The sequence below is a fragment of the Myxine glutinosa genome, chromosome 2 (assembly GCF_964187855.1).
Source record: "Myxine glutinosa chromosome 2, kmMyxGlut1.1, whole genome shotgun sequence".
Classification (NCBI taxonomy): Eukaryota; Metazoa; Chordata; class Myxini; order Myxiniformes; family Myxinidae; genus Myxine; species Myxine glutinosa.
Window position 1 is genome coordinate 15,808,065 of NC_136262.1, and position 13,025 is coordinate 15,821,089.

At 41.7% G+C, this 13,025-nt stretch overlaps 1 protein-coding gene across 3 annotated transcripts in view; it reads left to right on the forward strand.

Moving 5' to 3' along the window:
• CEMIP (cell migration inducing hyaluronidase 1) overlaps positions 1–13,025 on the forward strand; it is a 219,980-nt gene that overhangs the window by 31,963 nt on the left and 174,992 nt on the right. For all 3 annotated transcript variants that reach the window (XM_068108654.2, XM_078773005.1, XM_078773006.1), the window contains exon 2: positions 8,721–8,922. In XM_068108654.2, the coding sequence (XP_067964755.2) occupies positions 8,844–8,922 (79 nt within the window). In that variant the 5' untranslated portion in view covers positions 8,721–8,843. The remainder of the gene's footprint in view (positions 1–8,720; positions 8,923–13,025) is intronic.

Sequence of the window (13,025 nt, forward strand, 5' to 3'; positions counted from 1 at the left end):
AACTCGTCCATCTAAAACCGGGGTTCGAGCGGTACTAGTCTGCGGAGGGACGGATAAAGGTATTCGGGATAAACCCTGGACCCATTACCCTGATCCGTTCCATCCCGCGGGAGAGCGTTACAAGTACCAGGACCGGGGAGACGGCCAGCTTAACAGGACAAGGGGCTAATCACCCCTTGCTAACGGGAGAGCCGTCCCCCGTATCCGTAACAATATATATATATATATATATATATATATATATATATATATATATATATATATATATATATATATATATATAGTTATACATAATACATTGTCGTCTGGTTGGCTCAGTTAACACCAAGCATCACCACGGATGGAATCGAGCTTTAATGGAGGCATTTATTCAATCCAATGGCGGCCGATACGCAAGACAGCATGAACAGTGCAGACTTACCTTAATGGCCGCAGGCGTCTTCAACCTGAAATCAATAAATCAAACCAAAAACGGAATTTAGAATGTACAAAAGGAATATTTATTACGTACCCGAGAACAATGGACGCGACGGTAAGTAAATAATGTTCCTAAATCAGGATCCCGCACACCTCACTTCAGATTCAAGACAAGGGATTTCCCACCCACCTCCCCCCAAGCCCTCTGCTTCCCACAGATCTCCCAATGCCCCTGCTCTCAAATGTTGTGTTTGTGTCCTTCCCCCTCTCTCCCTATCTTGTCTACCACTCCCCTTATTTTGTGTTTTATGTGTCAGTTTGACTTTTTGTGTGATTAATGTTGGCTCTTTCACGAGCCTTGATCTTGTACACAAAAAAAAGTTTTTATTTTTATTTTTATTTTTTTGGGTGGGGTGTGGCAGGCGGTGGGTGCTCTTCGCTCCCAGTAAGGTGCAGCAATAACTGTATGGGGCACATTACTGGCAGTTCCCCACTGATGGTATGAAGTCGCATAATGACTGATTATGACATAATGAAGATCTGAAGATCATAATGACATAATGATCTGAAGAAGATCATAATTAAATAATGAAGATCAAATAGCTGTATGTTGAAATATGTTGAAAAAGTCAAAACTTTACATGGGGTGTACTTACTTTTTCACGTCACTGCATATATATATGTATATATGTGTATGTATGTACTGTATGTGTATCTAATATACAAAGCTCATTCTAACCAATGACCTGTTGAGTCTAACTGATATTAATGTTCTCAGTGGCACCCAAAAGAAATCCATGGCATACCTGATCAAGGCATGCGGCACTGACCCATATGCATTCTCCAAATCCAGCCATACCACCGCCACATCCTTCCTTTGCCTCTTCGCCTCCTGTAACACTTGCCAGACCATTGCCAAGTGTTCAATGCATCCTGGTGATCCTGGTATTCCTGCCTTTTGCGCAGAACCATCCATAAAACCATTCTCTCTGATGAAGCCTGAGAGCCGTGCCACAAAGACACTCATCAATATCTTCCCATTTACATCGAGCAAAGATATTGGTCTAAACTGCTCCAATGTCACAGCCTCCTCCTGCTTTGGAATATAAACTTCTTCCGCTCTCGTCCATTGACTGGGCACCACTCCTTGCCTCCATACCACCTTCAGATCCTTCTACAGATACTGCCTGATGCCTTCACAACTCTTAAACACCTTGTGTGGCACTCCACTTGGTCTTGGAGCCGATATATATATATATATATATATATATATATATATATATATATATATATATATATATATATATATATATATATATATATATATATATATATATATATATATATATTGTTACGGATCTCAACGTCGGCCCCTTTTCCCCTTACCAAGGGGGGATTAATCCCCTTGTCCGTGACTGACCGACGTGAGTCCTGGGGGTCCCAACGCTCCTTCCGGGCGGGAGCAGCCAGGGTATTTGGTCTACGAAAAGTCCCAAGGACCTGAGTGCCACTCCTGACCGCGAAGCAGGGGAGGGACTCCCGCTCGAACCACGGTTTTAGATGGTCTAGTTGCCGAGCGGTTTTTAGCAACCCGAAGTTCGAGTCATTAGCATTCACTAACCCGATTCCGAAACGTTGGCCAAAATCGCGCCACAGGTACTCAATCGAGAAATCACTAAAACGAAACGGATGTGAAGGAAAGAAGGCAAAGGTAGGAAGAACAGAGATTTATTACTAATATTTACAAGACCAAAGAAACCAAGAAAGAAGGAAAAATACGAAAATAATGACAGAAGCAGAGGAAGACACAGTGCAATACTAGCTTATCTATTCAGGCTTACTTATTCCCAGGGACAACACAAAGGACAGACGACAGTCAGACTTACACGGGGAATGAAGCAGAAATGAATGGCAGGAGGTGGATGGCTGGACGGATGAGAAGGTGGGATCACAGGGCGGGAAGGATGCAGGTCCGGTTGGTGTGGTGGCGCGGCTCGAGGTGAGCAGCCGCCGACCCTCCTCAATCGTGTTCGCACGGCGGCGTTGCTTCGCGGCCGCGGTTGAAACTGCCGTCAAAGCTCAAAGCTGCGGTGGTCAAAGCTGCGGTGGATTCAAAGCTGCGGTGGATTCAAAGCTGCGGTGGACTCAAAGCTCATCGGAGGTCTCTCACTTATCACAGGTCCCTCGCTCATCTGACTCATCTGCCGCATCTCCCGCATCTGACTCCGCAGTCCTTCCCCACCACCCTTTTTTGAGGCGCGTGGCGATCAAGCCACCGGCCTGTTGGAAACGCCCATCGGTGAGCTCGCCTCGGCCTTGATTGGTCGCGAGGGCTCGCCGATCCCGCCCCTTGAGGAGGCGTTGGCAAAGCCACGCCTTGTTCCTGGCGCTTGGCTGACTCCTCCCACCTTCTGCTCCGAGATGACCTCGTGTTCAATGGAGTCTTGGGGGGTGATGGTGATGCCAATAACCCCACCCAAAGGGCAGCGAACGCTGTCGGCAATTGCGTTTTACGGGTGGCAATTGAAAGGGGATTCTATCTTATCTGATTCGGTGCAATGCAGTGTCAATTAATGGGAAACAGAGCCTTAAGCTAATACACATAATAAGGAATAACTATTTAGAAGAGTATATGATTTTCTACGTGCATGCGATGGACTAACTAAAAGAACGACCTTTGACCTTTACACAACGGAGGTATTTACAAGGATCATTACATTTACACAAGGTGATATTTACAAACAGGATTCTCAAATCCGCAACAATATATATATATACACACACACACACCCGTATTTATATTCTCTTGGACTACCACTTTATTTTTCATGATAAACATTTCAGGCTGTATTTTAACTTCGCAATTTCCCTGCTTTGGCAAAATAGACATTCAACTTCACGAATGCAGAGGCCTCGACTCGCCCGGTCATTGCATGCGAGGGATGTGGGGCTGCTCTGGTTAGCGGAGAAGTCAAGCATCATGACGTGATGAGTGACCGTGAAAACTTGGCAACGGACCCCCGTGCCTTTCTAAAGAGGAGCCATCTGTGCTGTGCCTCTGCATAATGTTCCGCAATGTGTTCAAGTTGAGGTCTCCCTCAGGGTCACGTGGAGGGAATTCAAAGAGGAAGACGTGATTTTTTTGTATTCCCAACTTATACTTGTTTTCTCACCTTGCATCCTGAATATCACGTGTTGACCCTCTTCCTGTTTGGATATTTCTTGCTCTTTCATCCACAAATAATGTTAATTTTCTGTAATTATAAAGCATGCTTTCCCATCTATCTATAATTCCAGTAATCTCTGTACGTCTGTACGTTTGTTTGTTTGTCTGTGACCGCTGTTTCTCGACAACTACCGGTCCGATATACTTGAAACTTGCCAGGTATATTGCTGGGGACCCGAGGATGTGCCTTTTCAAGGTTTCATATTAATCGGACAATTACTTACCGAGCTATGTCCAAAAAACGATTCAACCAATCAGAGAGCAGCGAACGATCGCGTGTGCCGAACGTGGAGGACACACTCTGCCTCGGATGGCACATTTGAGAGCGTATTCATTTATTTCACGTTTGCAAACTATGTTGGCGTTAAACTATGTTTTAAAACTAATAACAACGAATTTGCGATTCATTCGCTTTCCTGCGCGTTTGTGCACGCGATGGCGATTTCTTTACCAAACTCCGGAAGCCGTTCGCTTTGGACCAAACCATTTCATGTAAATAGAGGGGGGGGATATAATTTTAGATATAGATATAGTACGGGCAATGCCCTAGTGTTAATAACTCTTAAAGTCGTCTCATGGCTTTGTGTAGATTTCTAACGACATTTTCAAACTATTTGACTATTTTTATTTTTTATTTTTTACAACTATAGTGTCCCCCCCCCCCCCCCCCTCACTTTTTATACTGTGTATCTATTTATAGACTTTACAGGAAATGTAAAGCTCCATCTGCTTTTGAGACAACTTGCGTCACTTTCTTGCGCTGTGTCCTGTGCAGAGTCATCTCAGGTCACACATGTAACCTCTGCTGATTCTCAATGTCTTGTAAATACTTATCCACAATGCACATGTAAATATTTACAAATAAAAACAAAACACTTTAACCTCTGATTTTAAACGGGCACTATTAAATATTAATGAAACACCTATATATGTATATGATGGTTCATACGCTATCCAAGGTAAAGCTTAACCACCTGTTGACAGGAACAAAAAGTGAAATCTATAAATTTGTGCAGTTCTCTACATTCTCATAATAAAGATTTGTTGAAACAATATTGAAACACGGAAGTGATTACAAAACCCGAACCATCTCACACTGATTGGAGAACGCACTAATTAGGCCTGTTTCTATTTACTGGAACTTTGCCATTTCACCATTTGACCGCATTATTAATTTATCTTCTCCATATTGTCATAACACAGATTTGATAAAAAAAATTTGATGACAAAAAGTCAAATGGTAAAAAAAAGTGAAGTCCAGAGAGACAGACGCACTCACGCACACATTGTAAACCACATCTCCTGCTGCGTGGCGGAAGGGTAAATTAGGAGTTAGAATTGAGACTTTATAACACAAAAATTATTATAACACATGGGTAGTGGCTCCAGCTACAGCGCGGTGTCCTCATTTCTAAGCGGTGAAGCCGCTTCAATATTTGGCTAGGTCCTTCCTTCCATCCATCCATCTGTACATAAAACATGAAGAAGAAGAACTCACCTTGTTTAATTCTAGAGGGTCCTAAGGGATAATTATAATGAGTTGTAAAGGGTAATTCTAGAGGGATCTAAGGGGTAATTCTAAAGAGTTGCAAAGAGTAATTCCAAAGGGTTGTAAAGAGTAATTCTAAAGGGGAGTAAAGGAAATTCTAGAGGGTTCTAAAGGGTAATAATAGATGGCTCTAAAGGGTGATTCTAAAGGGTTGCAAAGGACATTCTAGAGGGTTCGAAAGGGCAATTCTCAAGGGTTCTAAAGGAAATTCTAGAGGGTTCTAAAGGGTAATAGATGGCTCTAAAGAGTAATTCTAAAGGGTAATTCTAAAGGGTAATTTTAAAGGGTAATTCTAAAGGGTAATTCTAAAGGGTTGTAAAGGACATTCTAGAGGGTTCTAAAGGGTAATTCTAAAGGGTTCTAAAGGGTAATTCTAAAGGGTTGTAAAGGACATTTTAAATGGTTATAAAGGGTAATTCTAAAGGGTTCTAAAGGATCATTCTAAAGGGTAATTATAAAGGGTTTCATTCTTTTCTAGGCTTTATCGACAGTCACGTGAAAAAGTAAGTACACCCCATGTAAAGTTTTGAATTTTTCAACATATTTCAACATACAGCTATTTGATCTTCATTTCAACAATATTGAAAGATAAAGGTGATATAATATAACAAATACAGTATCATGAAACATTTACATTTTGTAGTCCATTGTATAATTTAAATAAACATAAATGCAAATTTCGCATGTGGAAAAAGTAAGTACACCCTTACATTTATCACGACTTCAAATACCTAAAATTAGAATCAGGTGCACCAGCTCAGGTGCAAATGATTAGAACATCGTCAGAGAGGATCTTGGAGGAACCTGTCTTATTTAAACCTCAGACATTTAGTTTGGTTTGCTCTTTGTTGTTGAAGTGTGCGGCGTCACCATGCCTAGATCAAAAGAGCTCTCTGAGTCCTTGAGAAAGAAGGTAATAGATGCCTACGGTCTACGAGTCTCGGAATGGATTTAAAAAGATCTCCAAACAATTTGAAATCAATCCTTCGACTGTCCGGAAGATCATCTACAAATGGAGAAGATTCCAAACAACTGCCAACTTGTTCAGGCCAGGCCGCCCCAGCAAGTTCGGCACGCGAGCAGACCGCAAGATGCTGAAAGAAGTCTCTAAGAACCCCAGAATGTCATCACGGGACCTACAGGTAGCTAATGCCACTGTTGATGTCAAAGTGCACGAGTCTACTATTAGAAAGAGGCTGCACAAATTTGATCCACATGGGAGGTGTGCCAGGAGGAAACCTTTGCTGTCCAGAAAGAACATCAGGGCAAGACTAAAGTTTGCCAATGAACACCGAGGCAAAGACCAGCACTTCTGGAACAATGTGCTCTGGACAGATGAGTCAAAGGTAGAGCTATTTGTCCACAGTACCAGAAGACATGTTTGGTGAAAACCAAAGACAGCATTTGACCACAAGAACCTGATACCAACTGTAAAGCATGGTGGTGGAAATATTATGGTTTGGAGCAGCTTTGCTGCATCAGGGCCTGTGCAGCTCACCATCATAGAATCCACGATGAATTCTTCATTGTACCAGAGGGTGCTTGAGGATAATGTGAGGCCATCTGTCGGAGAGTTGAAGCTCAACCGAAGGTGGACCTTGCAACATGACAATGACTCTAAACATATCAGTAAATCCACCAAGGAATGGCTGAAAAGAAAGAAATGGAGGGTTCTGGAATGGCCAAGTCAAAGCCCGGATCTAAATCCCATCGAGATGTTGTGGGGGGATTTGAAACGAGCTGTGCATGCAAGAAACCCCTCAAACATCGCACAGCTGAAAGAATTCTGCATGGAGGAGTGGGCAAAAATTTCTCCCAGTCGATGTCAGACACTGGTAGACAGTTATAAGAAACGCCTACTTGAGGTTGTTTCTGCCAAAGGGGGCAATACCACCTATTAGAGCCAAGGGTGTCCTTACTTTTTCCACAGAAGGAAATGGCATCTCTGTTAATTTTTTGTTGAATAAATTATTGCAAAGTCAACTTATCATTGTTTTTTGTTCAATTAGATCACCTTTATCTGTAGATACTGTTTAAATGAAGATCAAATGTTGATTTGTCCACATATGTTCAAAAGATTTTTAAAAACATTTCATGGGGTGTACTTACTTTTTCACGTGACTGTATCTCGTATTTAAAATGCCAGACTGAACCGCTTCCTTCGGACACGGGTGTGATTTATTTTATTTATTGCAGATAATATATATATATATATTTACATTTATAGAAGGCTCATTGAGGACTTTGGACAGAGATTACATTCAGGACAAAGATGCGAGTAGACATCATTGTACTTCAACATGAATTAATACCACTACTACTACTACTACTGCTACTACTACTACTACCTCCACTACTACTACTACTGCTACTACTACTACTACCTCCACTACTACTACTACTGCTACTACTACTACCACTACTACTACTACTACCTCCACTACTACTACTACTGCTACTACTACTACTGCTACTACTACTACTACCTCCACTACTACTACTACTACTACCTCCACTACTACTACTACTGCTACTACTACTACTACCTCCACTACTACTACTACTGCTACTACTACTACTACCTCCACTACTACTACTACTGCTACTACTACTACTGCTACTACTACTACTACCTCCACTACTACTACTACTGCTACTACTGCTACTACTACTACTACCAACATTACTTCTACTACTTGTATTACTACTTTATTATTATTACTAATACTACTAATCCGCATGCTCAGGTGAGGGGTGTCGCGACCCCCTTGTGGATGACCCTTTTGTAGGGGAAACTCGAAGTTAGGACAGGAATTTTGTAATTTATTCAGGGTGCCGGCGATAGCTCACCTACTCTTCACGAAGGACGCCCTGGGATCTTTAATGTCCACCAACTAATGCCGGAAAACCGGAAGAACTTGGGTTCCACAAATCATAAGCCAGAGGTTCTCATGGGACACGAACAGACGATTTTTTCACAATTTACCATTTGTAGAGTTATTCAAGCAGAATCCGTCTGGTGTATCTTCTGCCAAAGAATATACAAAGTGAAGTTTTTGGAGAAATTTTGTAGTTCTGCCTCGCGAACCCGCCCTGAATGACTAGCGGGGACACGGCCCATCATTCCTGTTGGATCGGTCCTCGGTAGGAACCATTGCATCATTGACACTTCCATGACATCATCATTCCTCCAGCCTGCTGGGTATGTGAGCTCACAGCTGAGGATCATTCTTTTACATCCATCACTAAAGCATCAAATAACAGTCTCAATCTGTCTGGAAACGTCCATTACTCCAGAAGCTTCTATTTACCCTATGTCTGTTTGCATTGACAGAAGAAACATTCACATTATATCCCGTTGACCAATGTGCCATTGACACAGGTTGCTTTGGACCAATAAAGCAAGCAAATTTAACTATAATTTTCACTCTGAGGATAGCAGTAACATTGTAACAGCAATATTATGATGGTTATAGAAACATTGATAAATATCAATCTAATTTTGCTTTTTCCCCACTTCCTCCTCAGCTCGAACATCTCTGTGATCTGGCTCACAAGAAGAACTCATATTGACTTGTGCTGGCTGAATTCCTCAAATTCTTAGGATATTCCGCAACGGCGTCTTCAGGAGACTTATTTGTGCACTTGGAAATGGGTCGATGGGAAGTACATGGGAGATGCGGGCTTATGGCTTTCTTCTTTGCCTGCTTTGCATTTGGAAAGCTAACAGGTAAGGTGAACATATACTATTGGAATGATGTGATGATAATTACAGGTTGAAAATGGTCATTTCAAACCTCATACAATCAATCAGCCTTTCTATCTCTCCATGTCCTCATCTTTTTATTATCCATGTTCATATCTTGGGTTTTGAATGGGGAGGGAGACGAATAGGGCAAGAGTGAAGGTGTGTCTGTGTGTGTATGTTTGTGTGTGTGTGTGCGGTGTGTGTGCGTTCGCATGATAATGTAAAGCGCCATGAGGGTAGTTTACTCTGCTTGATGGGGCTATATAAGACTCCTTTATTATTATGATTATTATTATTATTATTATTATTATTATTATTATCATCTTGCAGTTAAACCTCCCCTCTCTTATCCTCATATCTCTCTCTTATTATCCTTTTTGAAAAAAAACAAAACAAGGGACAAGTACAGATACATTCAAAGTACAGACACAGATACTTATTACCCCATGCCAAATAAATAAATAATATCTCGTCCAGCGCACGACATTGCCGGGGAGCCTCAGGTGTCCGGCAATGCCTCTGTGGAGCACATATACATGGAATTAAGAGTGAGAAAAAAAAGAAAAAAAAAACCACCTTTAGAGGCCATTTTTCCCCGCAAGCGGGGGTTGGCCTTTTTCGGGGACCGTGGTTGTTGTTGTTTTTTGGTCCCCTTTTTGAAGCAATGTTTTACGGCCGGATGCCCTTCCTGCCGCCAACCCTTTTTGTCGCCTTTTTACGACAAACAAAACAACTTTTTACGCCTTTACTTTTTTGTCACCTTTACGGAATTAGGAGTGAGACGTGTACAATAATTGATTGATTAATTATGTAATTAAAATAAATAAATAGTAATTGTAAAATAATTAATCTATTAATCAATTGGATGATAGCATACCTAAACCACCACTGTTTCATCCAAATCTGTAACTTTTTGAAAATTAATTAATTGATCGAAAAACCAAATAAATAATCGATTAATTGATTAATCAATAAATCAAAAATACCCTTTATAGACAAATCACTTGGTCACTGACATTTATAATTACTTAATAAATCAAAAATAATTACGTAATTAAACAATTTATTGATTAATCAAAAAATTAAATTACTGTTTTTGCCAAAGCACTTGTTCACTATTGTGCCCAAATTTGAGCTTCCTAGCTCAAGGCATGGCTGAGATATTGCCCGGACAAACGAGAGAACCTTGACCTTTTGACCTATATAGTCAAAAAACATTGACAGCTTCACTTTTGTCCTTCGGAATCCTCTGGTTAAGTTAGACGAAGATAGCTGAAAGCGTTCGCGAGTTATCGTACTCGCAGACAACCAAACGAGACAGACAGACCGACATATGATGAAAATCTTGAAAATATTTGTTATAACAAACAAACTCCCGTGATGAAGCTAACTCCGAGGGCCTTTCACTCACTCACCGCAGGCAGGTTAGTGGTCTTTCTGTCTTCTACCGACTCCTCTCCGGCCTTGCTCCCCCAGCTCTCTCTGTGCTCTGTCCCCCAAATATTCCTTCAGGTCGCACAACTGCCAGCAACCCTCTCATGGTTAAACTGCCAAAATCAAGACTCTCTGCTCACCTTCACTCTTTCATTCCTCTTTTCTCCCGCCTCTGGAACAAACTCCCTCACTCCCTTCAATCCCACTCCTCCCTCCAGGTCTTTAAAACAGCTGTTCACCACCATCTCTTATCTTCCCCCATCCAAAACCTTGAACTTTTCTACCCCCGTTAATTCACCCCAGATCCACTTTTTTGAAATACCAACTATTTCCCTGGAAGTCCGAGCAGTGTCCATGTGTTTTATACCTCTCCCCCCCCCTTCCCAACCCCTCTCCCTCCAAGCCCTCTCCCTCCCACAGATCTCCCGATGTCCCTGTTCTCCACTGTTGTACTTGTGCGCTTCCCCCTCTCTCCCCATCTTGTCTCCCGCTCCCTTTATCTTATGTTTTATGTGTCAGTTTGTTTTTATGTGATTAATATTAGCTCTTACACGAGCCTCGATCTTGTACACACACACACACACACACACACACACACATACACACACACACACACACACACACACACACACACACACACACACACACACACACACACACACAACCCTTCTCAAATTATAATACGATAATTACACTGCAGAACCCACAATGAATAACAATGTATTAATTATTCTTATTATTATCAATTACTAGGGCATGCCCGTACTATATATATGCCCGTACTATATATCTATCTAAAATTATATCCCCCCCCTCTATTTACATGAAATGGTTTGGTCCATTCGCAACGCCAAAGCGAACGGCGAACGGCTTGCGAGTACAGTGACAATCCCCCCCCTCTATTTACATGAATGGTTTGGTCCATTCGCAACGACCACAGAACCCCCCCCTCTATTTACATGCAATGGTTTGGTCCAAAGCGAACGGCTTCCGGAGTTTGGTAAAGAAATCGCCATCGCGTGCACAAACGCGCAGGAAAGCGAATGAATCGCAAATTCGTTTTTATTAGTTTTAAAACGTAGTTTAACGCCAACATAGTTTGCAAACGTGAAATAAATGAATACGCTCTCAAATGTGCCATCCGAGGCAGAGTGTGTCCTCCACGTTCGGCACACGCGATCGTTCGCTGCTCTCTGATTGGTTGAATCGTTTTTTGGACATAGCTCGGTAAGTAATTGTCCGATTAATATGAAACCTTGAAAAGGCACATCCTCGGGTCCCCAGCAATATACCTGGCAAGTTAAAAGTATATCGGACCCGTGGTTGTCGAGAAACAGCGGTCACAGACAAACGTACAGACAGAGATTACTGGAATTATAGATAGATATAGCTTGAGAGAATCATTGTAGTTACGTCACGCACGCAAAGCGAAAAGCAATTGGTTCATGTCTGTCCATCCATCCGTCATAACAGTTTATGATCGGGCAACAGATGATTTAAATTGAAAGTTATATTTTGAACACGAATTGAAACATGAATAGGAAGACAAGTTTCTTGTTTAACGGTCATTTGGCTCTGAATTGGACCAGATCGCACACATCCGCAGAGAGCAGCGAGATAATATTTTTATTCTATCTGAATGCCTAGCAGTGAAACAAAATTGAAAATCATTCAAACCGGAAACTCACTGTTTTTAAGGACTTTATAATGGACACATAGGCCAGGCACGAAGAACTAATGGAAAGTGTCCGATAAGGTGATGTAATAGACTGCAGAAAATGGCAGTAAATTCCGGAAATAATTTATTTCTATGCCCTTTAAACCTCTTTAAACCTTTATTTAAATTTAATTATACGAGTGAGATACCCGTGCTACGCATGGGTGGGAAGCCAGAAGCAAACAGGCAATGCAGATATGGCGAATGCTAACACATGAAACCAATAAATTCCACATTCCTGTAGCACCTTCAGTCGCACGTCAGACATGGACAGCAAGTTTGTGAAGGACTTCCATGAAAAACGTACCCGTTCGCAAACAAACGGGTACGTTCACGTATAGAAACATCGATTGTGGGTCCGTGGCGAATCTGCATATGGCGATCCGTGAATTTCATGTTCAGAAAGAAACCATCACGGCATGTCGTCATTCACTTGAACTCGATATCTCTTTTCATTCCAAACAACATGACTCCAATCACAAATTAATCACAAAATAAACTTTTAACAACATTGTTAATGTTTCCTTCATTGTAAAAACTACCAAATCAACAGTTAAAAGGATTTTGAGCCGATAGGTGTTACGGCCTTGGCAAGATCGATGGAGACAGCGATCTGTTAGTGTATACACCGCCCAAATAGCTACGTGGAATTCTCTCATGTAGAGATTAAACTCACGTCGTTTGAACTTTGGCCGAGGTCATTATTTACTTTTAATGATGTTTATATACAAATCAAAAAGAAGATAATTGGTTTTGGGTCGTCCTTTCCGCATATCTCATGGGATTGTGAGTTGGAGAGATGACCGTAATGGGGGGGAGGGGGTTGGCATTCTCTCAAGCAGGGATTCAACCCATGTCCTTATAAAAGGTCTTTGTCCGAGGTCACCGAGTCCGATGGGTGCAGCCGTGCATCGATCGGTGCAGCCGTTTGTGC